At 35.8% G+C, this 18,766-nt stretch overlaps 1 protein-coding gene across 1 annotated transcript in view; it reads right to left on the bottom strand.

Annotated features, from left to right (window-relative positions):
- Positions 1–6,953, bottom strand: part of TMCO1 (transmembrane and coiled-coil domains 1) — a 29,717-nt gene extending 22,764 nt beyond the window's left edge. The window contains exons 1-2 of the mRNA XM_051999106.1: positions 6,762–6,953; positions 3,352–3,429 (exon numbers count right to left, since the gene is read on the bottom strand). Of these exons, the coding sequence (XP_051855066.1) occupies positions 3,352–3,429; positions 6,762–6,831 (148 nt within the window). The 5' untranslated portion in view covers positions 6,832–6,953. The remainder of the gene's footprint in view (positions 1–3,351; positions 3,430–6,761) is intronic.
- Between the last annotated feature and the right edge of the window lie 11,813 nt (positions 6,954–18,766).

The following is an 18,766-nucleotide window of genomic DNA, read 5'->3' as shown; positions in this document are numbered from 1 at the left end:
TTCCGGTGTCACACAACTATTAAGCATCTGAGGCCAGATATGAAATAACTCTAGGGTCAGAGCTTAATCCACTGAAGGCTACCTAGCTGCCTCAGAAGAGCTGATAAAATGCCAATTCACTCCCTTCACTATAGCAAAGAGACACAAGCATGGAATATGATTATATAGTCAGAGAGAGATAACAGTTTCAGTTGGCTGGTTTGCCTAACTGTTATCCCTCTTCTACTTTTACTCTTCATTACAAAGACTGTCTTACCAGAGTGGGCAGGGTAAAGGATATGACTGGAACGAAATGTGTAAAAAAGCAATTGGCATCCAAAAAAAAAAAAAAAAATTAATTAAACAACAACAAAAAAAGAACAAGGCAGACTCATTTCACTTTGCAGGTTTTTTAAACTGATAGGGGAGGAGAAAACCACAGATGTGATCTAATTTGATTTCTATAAGGCATTTGCCAAAGTCTTTCCCAATATCCTCATGATAAACTAGAGGTTTAGATAATAGTGAATTGGATTCTGGACAAAGTGAGTGACAAAACCCAAAGAATTATAAATGGAATAACATCACCCTGCAGGAAAATTTCTAGTGAAATAGGAGGTTATGGTCCTGACCTTGTTCTGCTCAACACTTTAATCAATGAGTTACAGGTATAAATAGCATGCTAATTAAATTTTTGGTTGGTACTATGCTGACAGTTATAACTAATACATTAGACGAAAGAGTAAAAATCCAATAATATGGGGACAAAGTAAAACCATAAGCTGAAGCAAATAAGAAGCAATTTAATGAGAAATATTTTAAAACCTACTCTTGAGTTCAAAACAAATCAATTATCCAAGTGAAGCCCATGGTAGGCAATAGTTCTTGTGAAAAAGATATGGGACTCTGAATGGACTACATGCTCTTATGATCAGGAATATCCTCTGACAGAGGATCATTATGTAATAATAATTAGAACAAGAGCTGCCACATACCACTTTAAGACTTACAAAACACTTCAACTACACAATTTCATTTGAGTCTCATCCTAGTAATACCAAAGATTTTTTCACTGTTTTACAGAAGAGGAAATGAAGAATGAGAGGGGAAGTATTCTGCCATTAAAAAGAAAAAAAGAAAATTTAACTTACCCTTTGTCACAAAGTAGCAGAGCTGAGCTCTGGTCCTGAGCCATATTCTCCCTACTACATCTGTAGTCTGAATTTTGTTTGGGTGGACATTCCTCCACAAACACAGATTGCAACTTGGTAAAAAGCCTTCAGAAGTACTTAAGTCAAAAATCCATTAGTTGTCCACTCCCCCAGATGTCAGATATCTTGCCAGAAGCAAGAAAGCAAAGAATCTCAGGCAAAGGTCTAGTATTACACCAGGACTCTCTTGAGGGAAGTATTAATAATGACATGGTTGGACCATGGCCTTAAGACATCAGGCTAGGAACATGTTCCACTTATGTCTTACTTTCTATCATCCTGGAAATGCAACTCCTGGATTGGTAGGTACCACACTCACTTGAGACCATGGGAAACCAGATCTCTTGTATGAATACCTTGCAACCACTCTTGTTAGCTCCCTAGCATTTGGAGAGGGAAGAGCACACCAAAACCTTTATTACAGGATTCTAGAAGGCTTATCTTCTGCTTCCCAGTCCACATTAAAGCCCTCTTCTACATCTACGTCTTTGCCCATTCCACTCAATTTTAACCTTTCCTCAGGCCTTTTCTTCCTTTGCCCCCACTCCACTATGCCATCTAGAACCTTCACCCTATAACAGACTTTTTAGGAAATGATTATCTTCTGCTTCCCAGTCCACATTAAAGCCCTCTTCTACGTCTACGTCTTTGCCCATTCCACTCAATTTTAACCTTTCCTCAGTCTTTTTCTTCCTTTGCCCCCACTCCACTATGCCATCTAGAACCTTCACCCTATAACAGACTTCCTTGATGAATTTCCTGTATACTTTCACTGGTTGCTTCAGGTAATCTCTGTTGTTTCTTTTCATTCAGACTTTTGTCTTTAAGAATTTAATTCTTGATAGTTTCCTATCCAACTTGGGTTGATTTCTCCTGTAGCACATTAGCAATGAAATCCTAACTCTTTTTCTTCTGATCAACAGGATAAATACTATTTCTCTCCTATAACACAAAGTCAAAGAACAAGCATTACTTCTTCCAAAAGTATCATCAATTCTGCCTTGGCAACCAATTTCTCCCAAGTATAATCATATCAAATATCTAATTTCCCCTTTGTTAGTTCCTCTACTTTTTGAAGGATCAAATTATCATTAAGTCAAATCAAAAAATTATTGGCTATTCTGTTTTGCCAGAGAAGGAGCTTCAGCAGGTATATGGATAACTGAAGTATTCTATTACTATTATCATATCATGTTTTTGTGCCAAGCTTATAACTTTTTTCCCCAAATTCATCTATTTCTGCTTTCCATCCAGGTGGTTTATACTATACTCTAATGACATATGCAATTCTTTTTCCACTGATCTTCACTCAAATGTTCTCTAGCACGTTCCTCCCCACTGGCTTCCATATTTTCATTAAATTTCTCTTAAAATACAATGTAACCCTACTATAAAACCTACTCTTTTTCATCTATTCTGTTTCTTCTGAATAAAATACCCTTCACCCAGATCCTTCCTGGCTCCAAAGCAAGACCCTAATACATCCACACCTGGAGTGATCTCAAGAAGAACTTGTATATGTGACATGCTAGGAAAGCTAAAGGACCTATGTAGCCTAAGGGATTTACTTGTCTTTTCTTAGTTGAATCCACTGAACAATGAAGATTAGACTTTTAAAAAATACCTAATGAAAAAAGAAAGAAAAAAGCCAAAGGTCCATTTTTTTTTTTTTACATCAGTACTCTTTTACTGATCTTTTGTTACTACCTACAAAGGAACATCAAATGTCTGATGAATATTTAAGAACTAAATAATGAAGCAATACACAGTGGGTGTGAAAAGATTCTAACCATTACCAAAGAGGCAATGCTGCAAGAGTGGTATGAAGGATTTCAGCAGAAAAATGTCTGGCCTGGCAGATGGTCATAGAAGAGAGAAACAACTGAGAATCTGTGACTCCATTGGCATCCCTACATTGTAATCAATGTTAATATTTCAGTACCCCTGAATTTCTTCTTTGAGATAAATACAAACCTGTTCTGAGACTCTTCCAGAGACTATAAGGTACCCTAATCTGGATCTTGGAATGAAGCTAGTTAGCACTAGATTCTAAGTGAGCTTATGCTAACATGCCACCTTTCCCCCAGTTTTCTCTTTATCCTAAGATTAAAAAAAAAATTTGATACATTTTAACTGAAATCAAATAAGTCATGATACTCACATTTTTTGCTCTGCTTTTCCACTTCAGCTTTTAATCTCTTATATTTGTCCGTCCTGTAAACCAGTACCCAAGTAATACCTGAAAGCATCAAAAATAATACATTAAATCAATCATCTTTTCAATCAAGACAACTTAACAGAATATATTGATAGCATAAGTATTCATTTAGTTCCAACCTGGTGGGAGAAAATCATAGCAATACAAAGAGAAATCAAATAATTTTGAGTTGAGAACTTGTATTTCATAGGACACATATTCTTCCTATTTAGTAAAACTCTGTTCTAGGCTTCTCCTATGAGAAAAAAGGGAAAGCATTTAGAGAAGAATAATTCAGATCATAACAAGGGACTAAACCATGGGACACGGTATCAGCAGTTTGATTAAAAAGAAAATAAGGGAAAATTCCACCTATCATGTTTGCAATCAGACACCAGAATTATCATAGAAAAGGAGAGAAATTGTTAGAAGACCCTTCTCAATCAATGCCAAATCCCATTCTCTCCCTTTACAAAAATAAAAAATTATATGGTGGAAAGAGGACTGAAATTGGATACAGGGCTTAGTTCTGGGCCTAAGCCCATTTATGAGGTACATGATTCTAATACAAGTCATTTCCCACTCTACCAGGTTTTACACAGTGCCTTTTTTTTTTTGGCCACCACCACAGAGAACTATTATAAATATTCTTGTACATAAAGGACCTTTTCCTCTTTGATTTCTTTTAAGAATATACCCAGCAATGATATAACCAAGTCAAATGGTAATGGACTAGTTTAGCAATTTTCAACGTATAGTTCAAGTCACTTCCAGAATAGTGGTAGCCACTCACAATCTACCAATATATATCAATGTATCTACTTTCCTCACAATTCTTCCATATTTTGTCAGTTTCATTTTTGGGGGTGATTTTTGCCACTGATGGTTGAGGTATAATCTGAGTTGCTTTAATTTACATTTCTCAAATTACTGTTGTTTTGGAATGTTTTTTTTTTTTTTTTTTTTTAATCTTAAGTGGCTCTGATTTGTTTATCATTTAGTAATGGAAAAATCTTATTTGTAGCAGTTCCCTTTATATTTTGGAAATTAAATCCTTATCAAGAGAAAAAATGCAAATTTTTTTGTTTTGAACTTTTAAAAAAAACTTTTAAACTTAAAATTGCTAAATGTTAATGTAAAAACTTTTCAATTTATGAAATCTTCTGTATTCTTCACGAATTCCTTGTTTGGTAATGAATTTTTCTCCCATCCATAGATTTGATAAGTTTTTCCATCTTTCTGTATTTTGTTTACTATGTCCTTTTATATTGAGAAGCTTTTATATCTTTGGAGCTTATTTTTGAATAAGGTGTGAGACAATGGTCTAAATCTAATTTCTTTTACACAGCTATTCAATATTCCCAGTTGTTTTTGCCATAAAATGAGTTGTTACACTAGTTAGGATCTTTACGCTTAAGGAGTACCAGAGCAGAGGTATTATACATGCCTCCTAAATGTGGCTGAAACCAAATTTAAAATGTAATTGGGAATTACTTAACAAAATAAACACACTGGAAGACAGATATCGTTAACAGTTTTCAAAATCAATATGAAGAGAGCAGGAAGCCTTATGTATTGGTTAGTGGCCTTAAGTTTGGTACCATTATAGTAGAATATTAGAAACATTTGTTTCCATAAGCCATATACTTAATCTGTTCATGTGTTTGATCTATTTTTTAACCAGTAACAAACTTTTAATAATAATTTCTGCTTTGTAGTAGTTTTTGCTTTCTGGTTGTAGTTTGTTGTATTTTTTTTTTTTTTTTTTTGGCAAAAAAAAAAAAGGAAACTAAAGGGATGCTCATCAATTGATGAATGGCTATATCAGTTATGTTATATGAATGTGAAGGAACACTATTGTGTTTTAAGAAATAAGGAAACAACAAGATGTGGAAAAACATATGAACCTAAGGTAAAGTAAGTAGAACAAGAACAATTTATATCAATTTGATAAAACTGAAAATTTTCGAGAATGTTTATAAATTGAAGAATTAAATTAGAAGAATCAGAATAATTTCTACAATACTATCAAAGCAAACACCTCTGGATATTGTAAAAACTATGGTCAAAACAATGACTATTCATGATTCCAGAAGAACTATGAAGAAAGAAGCTATCCCTTAGAGATGATGGATTTAAGGTACAAAATGATACACAGATATTTTTATGCAGCCACTAAAGGAATTTGCTTTGCTTAACTATGCCTATTTGTTACAAGAATTTTTTTTTCATTTTTTTCATCCAGTGGGAACTAGAGGACATGTATTTCACTTTTTTTTTTTTAAATTAGAAAGTGGTGTGAGGAGTCAGTTGCTACAGAGATGAAAGGTTCCATTTATTTTCAAATGAGGCCACTGAATGATCAATTTTAATCTTTCTACTTTTGTCACAAGAAACCTCTCAAAGTGAATGTAATCTCTAAATGTAATATAACAACAAAACATATAAATAGACCATCAGAAAGAAAAAATATTTAGCAATTAACAAATCCCTAGGTGAATTATAGATACAAATTAGATTTCTCCTTTTATATTCCCCTTGGCATATCCCTAGTTCCATCTAACGTAGACTACTCTACTTGAAATTTCATTTTCAAGCTCAAAAGTTTCTCCAAATCTAAGAGTTCATTATTATGGGTCATCCAATTGAAGACGTCCTATTGGAAATCAGAAGTACCAATTTAATGCATAAGAGGTTAGAGCTAAAGATCATCTGTGTGTTGATATTACATGGCTACACAAAAGCAGAAACTCTACCTTTCGGAATCCTTATCTTTCTTCCAAGCTCAATTAGGACCTTCTCCACAAACATCTTTCCTGATCGTCTCCCCTCCCCCAACTTCCTCTAGTTGTAAGAGTTCCCTCTTCCAATTTTTCTAGAGCACTTCAGTCTTGGCCACAACCACTTCCTTCCTGCATACATGCAGGGATCTGCCAGTGACTAATCAGACATTAGTCAGTGGCCTTCTATGTACTATATTAATAAATGGTATTAATTTGACGCTTTAAGATTTGCACGGCACTTTATTCCGTAAACTCCCTGGGAGCAGGCACTACAAGCTCTATGATTTTTATATGTAGCTATGAGAAATTGAGACTCTAGTTAAGTGACTTGCCCACGATCACGCAGCTATTCAACGTGGGAGCCAGAAGTCAAGCCCAAATGTCTGATGTCCGACCCTTGTTCCCCATTTTATACATACTGTGCAGGTAAATTGTGCGAGGGAAGCTAAGTGTTGTGCACATAATAAGCGCTTATTAAACCGTTTGTTAAAATGAACCGAATCAGTCAGGACCCCCAGCTCCTCTAATCTGGGCGAGGGACTCCCAAGAGAGCGGAATGCGGCCCCCGCCCCGCCGCGGTCCCGCCCTCACCCTCGGCCAGCAGCGCCGTGCACACGGAGATGAAAACGATGAGAAGGGTGTCCGCGAACATGGTGCTCATCCTGCGCCGCGGTTCCCGCTCTCCAAGCCCCCCCGGAGGGGGCGGGGAAACACCTGCGGCGGCTCAGGAAAGGGTGTAGACGAAGCGAGATCTTCAGGTGACGGCGACCACCCGCGCGAATACGGCGACACCCCGAGAGTCTAGAAGACTCACTTCCGCTTCCGGCTCATGGAGCCGGATCCACGAGGAAAGACGGAAGAAGAGGAGACCGAGGGAGAGGAAAGGGAGAAAAGAGAAAGGAGGGGGAGAGGTTGGGCGAGAAAGGCAGCCAACCAGAGAGCGCTTCGTGGGGTAAAGCAGTCCGGAGAGATCTCGCGAGATCTCAGAGAGCGTCCGCTTCAGAAGGTTTAGGTAGCTTCCGGTGCCTGTTCTGTGCTCTAGCTTGCCTTCGCCCTCCTCGTGACTCCTCCCCTCACTCAGTTTCTCGTGCGCGTCCCTCCTTCCCTTTCTCCAGCAGGGTTCCTAATCATATCCCTTAAAGACCATGGAGTCCTCTCCTCTCACTTTACAGGTGAGAAAACCAAGGCCCATTGAGGTGAAGTAACGCCGGAAATTAATGACAAACCACGACTAGAAACTGGGGCCGCCGGACCCTCATACGGGGCTCTCTCTTCTTTGGTTGTGAAGCGCTTAGCACAGTGCGCACTAGTAGGCGTTTGACAAATGTTGCTTCTCTCCCTTCCTTCCTCCTCCCATTTTAAACCGGATGGTCTTCATCTGTGTCCTAGACCCCTTGGGCAGCCAACTGATGAAACTTTTTTAGAATAATATTTTTTTGCATTTTATTTTGCATAATTATGCATTAAATGCATAAAATTAAATTTAAATTAAATTTAAAAATAAATAAAATTAAAAGAAAAAACCAGGCTCCGAGGAAACCAATTATATTGAAATAGCCACACGTGGATATATGTATATTGTGTTTATATGCGCGTGCATGTGTATACATATGTATAGCTACATGTCTAAACATCTATATATAGTCACATACGGGTATGTGTGCATACATATAGACAGATGAAGTTCACTAACTCCAGTTTAACAACTCTAGATTGTCGATGAATAATCATTCAAGGTTTGGCTACATTTGTTTGGCAGCATTTATGACATTGTAGATCTTGGAATTAAGAAGACCACCTAGGGTATTATTTTACTTCATTGAGGTATGAAGTTGTGAAAACATACTATATCAGATTGTTAGTGGAAGAATACGGAAGAAAGAAAAAGATCTCCGTAAAAGTAGATTTAGAAGACAAAGTGGAGGGAACTGGAAAAAGAAGGAAGAGGAATAGTGACACCATTTCTAGAAAGTCAATAGCTGGGAAATGTAGTTGGTTTGGGAGGAGAATGGGAAGAGAAATAAAGTGTTTGCTATATGTTTGAGGTGATAGTGGGTCATCCCGGTTCCGTTGCAAATTGGCAATAAATGACTATGACATAAAGAGTTTAGAGTTGGGAGACTTTTTTTTTTTTTTTTTTTTTGGATATTTGTACCCAATATTAACTGCTTACAGAGATGCAGAAAGTATGAGTAGCTTAACACAAAAGCAAATTTGATCTTGTAGATATCACTGACACTTGGTGAGACCCATGATTGAAATATAGTTCTTAGATTTTATATCTTATTCAAAAGAAGAAGAATAAGGTTTAAGGGGGGAGGGGAGAATGGTAGAAATAAATATTGAACAGATAAAGCTACATATATACCTATAAGAATCATTTTGGTGAAAATCAAGTGGAAGGGAAACAAAAATGATATTGTTGAAATATATATTATAGATTACCTGAACAAAAGATTTAGGAAACATTTTATAAACCTGTCATGAAAATGACCTAACATTGAGAAGAGATTTCAGTTTTACACAAACTGCAGAAATTTTCTCTGTGGTAAGAGTGGAGTAGCTAGTAATTTCTTGACTTGCTTAAATAATAGCTGCCTCATCTTTCAAAAAGATGAAAAAACAAGAACATGGTGTCTGGATTGTAAATGATGCAAAATTTAGGAAGAGATGACCATTCCATCTATGAATTTATTCACAAAGAGGATGAAAATTATAATTTGCTTGTTTATCCTAAGTTTTAGTGAAAACAAATATTAAAGATTTGTATCATCATTGCTTGTTTATTATAGTAGTTCTACATAGTGGGTACATAATGCTTTTTATTTTTAATTGATTTATGAAAAAAGATAGGTTCTCTTGGCTACCATTTGGATGTTTGGGGTGAAGAAGAATGCACCTAAGGAGAAGTTAGCTCCTTTTCAACTGTCTCATTCCTTCTGCTGGATCCAAGTTGAAAAGACTGTCCAATAACACTAGGACCCAAATCTTTTAGTTTGGAGTCTAGTACTTGATTGTAAGAATGTTATTTGAAAGTGCCATGTAATATAGCTCATCCTGATAGCAGGATCTTCTGCCATATTTTTCTCCAACCCATCTCTGGCTAGACATCCTCTTCCACTCAACTTTGTCATCTCAGTTCCCTCTGATATCCCTTCCTGTTGCTCCTTGCAGTTACCATTTTGATCTCAAACCATAAAATCTTATAGTAGAAAAAGACTTCAGCTATTACCCAATCCAACTCTTACCTGAATTCCTTTTCAATATCCTTTGTAATTGGCCAACTATTAAAGTTCTCCAGGGGTTGATAATAGTCTCATTCTGCTTTTCAGATAGATCAGTGTTGAAAAGACAAAAGTCATTAATTTTATGTTTTAGACATTTTCAGAAAATTTTAGGTTTCAGAAATATAGTTTTAAAATTTTTAACCAAAATATTTCTTATAATAAGTTTAATTTCCTTTTTATGGAACAATACTTCAAGCCGAAAATGAAAATTGTACTGTCTTTTCTTTTCCAGGCTAAACATCCCCAGATCCTAAACGGCAGCATAACTAGTAATGAGTGGTCATCTATAGTTACCTAATTGGGAGGCTCACACAGTAAAACTAATCAATCAGAAATTTCTTGAAGAGCTTAGAATCAGAAAGGGAAAGGGGAAAAGGAAATTGTGTGTTGCCCAAAAGAGTTTTAGATCAAGCTATTATAGCATGGTTTTGTCATTCTTTTCTATAATTAAGATTTATTGAAAGTTCATTTTATGTAGGGTATTGTCATAGACTTTAAGGTAATATGGAATTAGAAACTGTAGACTCTTATTCCAGCTGTCATTTGCTTCTCTGACCTTGAAGAAATCATTTAATGCTTTGGACCCATTTTCTCAGTTGTAGAAGAAGGGGTTTAAATTAAATTAATTCTTAGATCTTTTGCAATTCAAAATACCTGATTGACAACTATAGATAGTCACTGCTAAGACAAGATAGTCAGTTACTAAGATATTAAGCATCTTCTCTTTTAGTCAGTACTATAGAAACTATGCCATTTTTATCCTCCATTTTTCATCCAGCCTCCCTTTTCAACTCTTTTTTCACTGCACAGCAGAAAATCTTATCATTATATCATTTATTTCATATGTTTTGATATAATAATACTATGTCTAATTTTACATTAATTTACATTTAAATTAATGTCTCCTTGATTTTTTTTATAGATCTCAAAATTAGAAAGGCCTTCAAGGGTCATCTAATCCATCCAAACCTGAATAGGAATTCCTGTTTCAATATAGCTAACAAGTCATCATGCAGCCTCACTTTAGGATCTCAGGTAAGGGTGAAACCACTACTTCCAGAGGCAGTTAATTTCATTTTTGGCTAGCTCTAATTGTTAGGAACTTTCTTATGATGAGTCAAAAGTTTTCTCTGTAATTGCTATCCATAGCATAGCATAGCATAACTAGTTCTGGAAAATTAGGTTGGGCAGAATTCAAGTTTCTTTTTACATAACAACTCTTTAGCTACTTGTATTATCTTGGTAAAAGCTAAATATCCCCAATTTCTTCACCTGACCTTATGGGCTCTCTGATGGGATCTGGGAAAGCCCTTTTCTAAACATAAAAATAGATGAGATGATATGGCTACCTGCAAGGAGCCATACTTAATAAGTTAGTAGAGATGAGACATACAAATTAATACAAAACAGACTATTAATGGTATAAACATACTGTCATAAGACTTCAGAAGAAGCAGGAATCATTTCTAATTGATGTGACCAGGGGAATCTTTGTGGAGGAGATGGCATTTGAGTTTAAACTTGAAAGATGTACAGAATTTCTATTGTTGAAGATGGGGTAGTCATTCTAAGCATAGGGAATCAATAAAACAAATACTAAGCATTGTCTATATTCTTTTCAATGTGTAAGGGGAGTTGTTGGGGAGAATACAAATATAAAAATGTAACAATCCTTACCCACAAGGAGTATACATTTTCCTGGAGGCAATTGATATTGTCTACAAGTGCATAAATACAATATTATATACAAAATAATTTGACAGATTATTAAAATGAGGGAATCAAGAAAGGCCTCTTAAAGGAACTGCACTTGAGTTAGTCCTTAATTAATCTAAAGGGTTTAAAGAGGTGGAACTGAGGAGAGAGAACCTATTCCAGGTTCTGAGGACAGCCTTTGCAAAGACATGCAGGTGAGAGGTTATCTAACAAATGTGGATAGACATTAGTAAATAGGCCAGTTCGATTACTGTGTAGTAGATATTAATGACAGTAATGTGTACTTAGCCTGGAAAGATATGTTGGAACCAAGTTCACTTTTAATTTAGACATACTATGTTTCTGGAGGTAGAGTAGGACTTCCAAGTATATATGTCCATCAAAAAGTTGGCAGGGTAATAGAGCTGGTTTGAAAGAGAGATGAAGGCTGGAAAGACATGAGTTAGAGTCAGGTATAAATCATATTTTAAGGATATTTACTTCTTGGATGATATCCTAAGATCATTAAGTCCACCTACTTATATAGGTTCTTTTACTGTATGGATTACTTTTTTTTTTTTTTTTGTCAGTTCCCCATAATAGTAGCTTACACAGGACACTATAATTTATAAAATATTTTCTTCAGGTCAGTAGTAGTATTATTTTATTTTATAAATGAAAAAACTGAGGCTTACAGAGATTATGGCCTACCCACAGTCACAAACATAATACTTTTAATGAATCTGGGACACATATGTAGTCTTCTAACTTCAGGCAATTCAGAACCTTAAAATTCCATTAATACTTTGCTACTATTTCACTACCTCTCTACTCATTTATCATACCATAATAATAATTAGACAGTACAAGGGAGTTCATCAGTATAGGGATCAGAGAGTCAAGGTTGAACTTCTACAAAAATGTCAAGGTATTATGATTTTTAATGAATTTTCTGAACTGAGAGGGAAGGAATAGAACAATGCCCTCTTTTCCTCAAAAAATCCTGTGACCTGGTATTGTAGTTTGCTACATGACCAAATACTTGATATTCATTGAACCTACTTTAATCAGCCCTATTGCTCATATATGAGCAGGTAGTTTTGTATAAATGCTCTATCACTTCTACAACCACTCCTTGTGTTTTAATAATTTGCCAATTTAGAAGTAGTCTTTTCGATTAAGACAAAATCTCAGAATGAACTGAGAAAATAAATCACATACTTTTGATTCCAAAATAAGTGATAACTTTTATTGATTAAAGTTTCAGCAAGGCTGCCTTCAATCCATATGGGTGGAATTTTGTCTACTTTCCTGTAGTTTCACCCAGAAACCATTGTTACCAGTCATGCCTAATAACCAGGCCTTCAGAAAATATCTGGCCACTGTTCTTTACCAATCTTACCTAAATCAGAGGTCTTCAGAGACCTCTGCCTCACCTAGCAATGGTTCTCACATTTAACAGAGCACCAAGGACAGTTGCATGTGAGTTCAAGGTCTTTATTCCACATATTCACATCCTGCCCTAGCTGACCTCTTGCTCACTCCTAGTGAACTCCTAGTAAAACTCCACCTATTTCCTGATCCCCACAGCTTATATAGGGTCTGTGAGGTTACACACGCAGCCAATTAGAGAAGGAGAGAGAGGCCTCTGTTGTTGATGTGATCTCAGTGTGACCAGATCTTGTACTCACTAAGTGGTCCCTGCTGGTCACAGAAAACCACATCTGGAATCTCAGTCTTCAAGGCCTTTGTATGTTGGAATCCTTACAAAGTATTAAGTCATTAGAATTGATAGAGACAATAATTATCTAATTTATCATGGTTCAGTATGATTGATCTGATCCTACAAGGAGATGTTACAGGCCAGAACTTGAAACAAGGTACTAAGTGGAACCAAGGAGACAATGTTTAAATCTAGTTTAGAATTGATTTAATCCTACAACAAATAATGGTTTCCCAGTGATATAATGATTGGTGTGTACTCAGTGTACAGCATATAAGCAAGAAGTTCTCAGGGCCAAAGAGCACTCTGGGAGATTGAGAGCCAGGAGTGAGTGGAGGCATCAGTTGAGAAGATTCAGAGAGAGCTGGAGGAAGAAGCTGGCAGACAAGCTGCAAGAGCTCTTGGAACCAAGGAGGGAGATAGGACTCTAAATCCATGATCCTGTAATCTAAAAATATTCAGTAAATTAAATGTCAGGTAAATCTAATTTGGGATTACACAGCCATTGTATGACAAGAGCAGAACTTGAACCCTGTTTTTTCTTCCCCTCTTACATCTTTCTCTCTCCCCCCCCTTTTTTCCCTTCCTACTTCTACCTTTCCTCTATATTTTCTCTCCCTCCTCTACTCTTTTCTCTCATTTTTCTCATTTACTTTTTTTTTATAATGTACACTCTTATAAGAAATTAAATGCACATAAGCCCAAAGACATTTTTTTTGCTACAAATTTAAGTGGCCTGGGCATTAAAAATGAATAAAAGGGTAGAAAGATGCTGAATTTGTCAGAGTACTAAATACATTCCTGCATTGGTCATTTCCAAGAGTTGGAATGTGGAATCTTGGAAATGACCAATGCAGGAATGTATTTAACTTGATACATGTTTGTAACAAGGTTGTGGTTTTTTTCTTATTTCTCACCTAATGCTGAGTGGAGATAGCAGGGCAAAGAGAAAATGGATTTTTCTTGATTAAAAAAAAAATTGTGTTAAAAAAAATGAATAAAAAGCTGTTGTTATTTAAGAGACAGGTAAAGTTACATTAAGAGAAGCATATAGAAACTTCTGGGTCCTGTAACCAAAAAAATGGTTTGGACATTTTTCCAATCTTCATGATCTTGCAAAACTCCTAAAATAAGAATTATTCTGAAGAGGCAAAGAATTGCAGAGATCTGTTAAGACTAAAATACCAAGAACACTTATAATAAGTACCAACCAGCCTGATGAACTAATGGCAGAGAAAACTAATTTCTAATCTCTAACATTAGATCTTTAATCATTCACATCCCCTCTTCCACCAATACCCATACTCTTAGGGGGCACATAATGGGATCCTCAGTGTTTAATAATCCATTCAGAAAACAATTCCCTTGCTGATACTAGAATTTCTCCCCTTGTCCTCATCCCACCAATCTGTGACAATCAACAGAATTCAACTTTATCCCTTCCCTTTTTTGCCTTCCTTCCAATCCATAGGCATCTATTTTGTTTCTAATTCTCAGTCATCTCAAAAAGTGCTACTGTAAATATTTTGGAGAATGGGGACTTTTTTCTTATTGATGACTTCTAGAAGTATATACCCAAGGATGGAGTTTCTGATTCAAAGGATGTGGACATGTTAGTTACTTCATTTGCTTAGTTTCATTTTTACCACTTTGCAGGGTGGGAGGTGAAACATTAGTTAATTTGCATTTCTCTCAGTGATTTTTTTCATGTGCGTGTGAATACTTTGCAGTTCTTAATATCCTTTGGCTATTTATATTATTATTGTTTATATATCTTGTATACTAAACTCTCATCATGGAAATCAGATATGAGGATTTTTTCCTATTTGATCACTTCCCTTCCCATTCTAAATATGTAATATTGTCTGTGCAGAACCTTTTTGGTTTCAAGTAATCAAAATTATCTCTTATCTTTTGCAGTTGTTTCTTTGTCATTTGGTTAAGAATACTATCATTGTGTCTTAATATTTTCCTGGTTTTATCATTTGCTATCTCTTTGTGCCTTCCAGAGCTTGCGGAACCATCATTCATTGTTCATTGACTAAAGACAACTGGGCTTTGCCATCCACCCTATCACTAAATCCTTAGGATTTCTAGGCTTTTTCTGGTGGCTGACCTCTTTTCTCCTCCCTTCCAGCCTTACTTTCTTCTCCTCCAGCCCTTCAGGCCATCCTAGGATAGATATAGGGAAGCCCACTATAGGTGCTCTTTCTCTTTTGTCTTCCCTCTTTGCTTCTTTCCTTCTTTCCTTGGCTTTGGCCACCCAGAACCTATTTGGTGGCTTCTTGACTGCTCATATCACTTGGATAAGTTAGGAATCACTATCTCTATTCTATCGAATAAAATAGAGGACTATCAGGCCTTAGAAATTGCACTGCTTCTATAACCTACAGACCCCTGGCACATCTGTAGAACTCCTAGGCTTTGCCACTCTCTCTCTCTTTAATCTTTAAGGGTTCTGAGCCTTTCTATCTTCCCTGCAGCAGAACTTTCATTTTTATGTTGCCATCTCCTAATGGGATCAAGGATAAAAAAAGCTTTTGCTTTTTCTATCTCCAGTACATAGCATAAATGCTTGGCACAAAGTAAGCATTCAGCAAATGCTTTTTCATTCAGTCATGCACTCATTTGTCCCAGAAACCTATCTGACAGATCTGGTATATGACCTGCTTTGCCTTGTCATGAATGTGAATTTAGAACCAGAAAAAAAAGAAATCTAAGGAGGCAAAATCATTATTCTCCACCTTTATGAATTTATTATGTGGATTTGTCAGCAGCAAAATCTTGCAGCTTTGATATCTTATTTAGGATGACAAAAAAACCTCACTGGCTTCCTAGATTATTATGATTTTAGATTTATTAAATCAATTTTATTTGTTATTATGTAGAGAGAAGGAAAAGGATGATTACTCTAAACCACTTAATGCCAAATCAACAATGCAATTGTTAAGGTAAACTCAAATTGATTTGAACATCGAGAGTTTTGGGATCTAGTGGCTACTTTCCCAAGAAATAATAATGTAGTATAAGTAATAGAACTGGTAATTTGTTTTGCATAATATTTTTCTAGCTACATCTAAACAACTATTTTTAGTTTTTATATTGGGTATATTTAGTATTATAACTATATTTAGTATTTATATCTAATATATTTAGCATTTTTATCTATATCTCTATAATCATAGAAACTCTGTAGTTGGAATAGTTCTTAAAGAATCAGTGACTGGTAATTTAATTTCAAGAAAAGAAAGTACTTTTAATGAAGATTGGCAAGATATATTTTTTGTCAGATGGTGTGTATCATTTTTGGTTCAAAAAGATATAAAGATAAAGTCATCAAATCCCTAAATCCAGAGATAGCAGAGTATGATGGATGGAGAGCCAACCTTGGAGTCCGTAAGTCTTTGCTGGGTTCAAGTCCATATTCTATTAACATAGTCAAATTACTAAGATCTCTCAGCACCCCAAGTGATTCTCTAGGACCATAAGTTATAGACTAATTGCTGATTTGCAATGAAGGGAGTTTACAAAGAAAGAGTTTATCACACTAAAAAAATTGTAGGTCTGATGTTGGAATACACAGGAGACCTGTTGGAATACACGGGAGCCACCTGACAGTGGCTGCTGGAAATCCAACTCAGAATGCATCTCCTCTTGTGAGAGGATGATACAAGGAGACTGAGAAGCAATTGCTGTTCTCTGACCTCTCTGCCTGAGAGGCTGTTGCATTGTATGACCTTTCTCCTCTTCCTTCTGCCTGCAATTTATCTTATTCCCAGTCCACAACACCTCTCAGCAAAGGTTGCCCTACAACTCCTTCAGATGCTATGATCCACAGCTATGGAGCCTCTCGGAGAATTGACCTGTCTCTTAACAGTCTGAACCCCACTTCCCCATGAAAAGCTAATCTATAGATCAAAAAGCTTGTTTTTTAAAATGATTTAAATGAACCCTGATATATTTCTTCCAAATGTGAGAGGAAGGGATCAGTGATAGGAATAGATACATAGAACTCAATCTGTAGAAGACTTAAGGCTATGGAGTCAATCCCTTCCCATTTTAAAGATGAAGAAACTGAGGCATAGAGGGGTTGTGATATGCCTATAATCCCACAGCTAAACAATGAGGTAATATTTGAATAGAGATCTTCCTGATTCCAAACCTAATGTTCTAATCCTTTATACTATTTTATACTTCCTACATAGACCCAGTATATAGTGATGTCTTTACTTTTCAAAGTATTTTTGCATCTATTAACTCAACACTGGAATAAGTAGATAAATAGGTTTGATATTATAATCCTTATTTGACAGATAAGGAAGTAATTAGATGACTTTAATGGTCATCTAGCATAATTTCCTGATTTTACAGATGAGGAAGGTTTAGACCAGATAGTTTTAATGACTTTTGTCTTCATATAGGTAAATGAAAGAACCAAGATTCATCCAGGACACTTTCCATGGTACTGTGCTACCTTGTCTCTTTAATAATATTCATTACAGTACTTCTTGTGTAATTTTTCATTGATAATATGTTACAGCACACTTAACACTGTTTAATTCTTCAGAACCTATTATTCCATGAATCATAACCATAATGTACTATTAGAAGAACACTGTTGAAAAGATGGGCCATTGACATGTTATAGTGTTGATGGAACTATGAAATGGTACAGCCATTCTGGGAAGTAATTTGTATTTATGCCCCCAAATTCACTAAGGATTCACAAAGGATATTGTGTATCCTTTGACCCAAAAGTACCATTGTAAGACCTGCACCCTATAGATATCAAGGAAAATAAAAGCTTCTTTTGTACAAAAAAATTTTTTATTAAAGTGTTTTATTTTTCAAAACATATGCATGTTTAATTCTTCAACATTAACTCTCCCTCACCCCCACCCCCAGGCGATTGGGGTTAAGTGACTTGCCCACAGCCACACAACTAGGAAGTGTTAAGTATCTGAGGTTGGATTTGAATTCAGGTACTCTTGATTTCAGGGCTGGTGCTCTGCTGCGCCACCTAGTTGGAAGGAAGCAATGCAAATTTTTAAAAAGGTTTCATAGACACCTAATTTTTTTTTTTTAATATAACTTTTTATTGATAGAACCCATGCCAGGGTAATTTTTTTTTTTTTTTACAGCATTATCCCTTGCATTCACTTCTGTTCCGATTTTTCCCCTCCCTCCCTCCATCCCCTCCCCTAGATGGCAAGCAGTCCTTTACATGTTGAATAGGTTACAGTATATCCTAGATACAATATATGTGTGCAGAACTGAACAGTTTTCTTGTTGCACAGGGAGAATTGAATTCAGAAGGTAGAAATAACCCGGGAAGAAAAACAAAAATGCAAGCAGTTTATATTCATTTCCCAGTGTTCTTTCTTTGGGTGTAGCTGCTTCTGCATAGACACCTAATTTAAAGCATCATTCTTTGTGTTAGAAAAAAAAAACAAAAGCCAAATAGATATTCTTCAATTAGCATAGGTTCAGTTAGATCAATAAATATTTATTAAACTCCTACTACATGCCAGACACTGAACTAAGCATTGGAAATACAGAAGAAAGCAAGACAGTCCCCAGTGTGGGAGACAACACACTAACAAAAATGTACAAATAAATAAAAACAATACATAGGATACATAGGAAATAATGAACAGAGGGAAGGCACTAAAATTAAGAGAGACTGAAAAAGGTTTTGCAAAGATGGGGGATTTTTGCTGGCATTTGAAGGAAGGCACAAGATCATTTCAGGGATGGGAAACAGTAAATTCTTGAAGCTGAGAATGTTTTGTTTTAGGGAGATGGAAGAAACATAAGCATTTATCATATCTATTCTAGGCAGTGTGCTAAGTGTTTATTTATTTGTTTTAACAAATATTGTCTCATTTGAA

Source organism: Antechinus flavipes, chromosome 4 (genome assembly GCF_016432865.1).
Source record: "Antechinus flavipes isolate AdamAnt ecotype Samford, QLD, Australia chromosome 4, AdamAnt_v2, whole genome shotgun sequence".
Lineage (NCBI taxonomy): Eukaryota > Metazoa > Chordata > Mammalia > Dasyuromorphia > Dasyuridae > Antechinus > Antechinus flavipes.
Note: the sequence above shows the minus strand (reverse complement) of the source record. Positions and strands in the feature narration are given on the sequence as shown.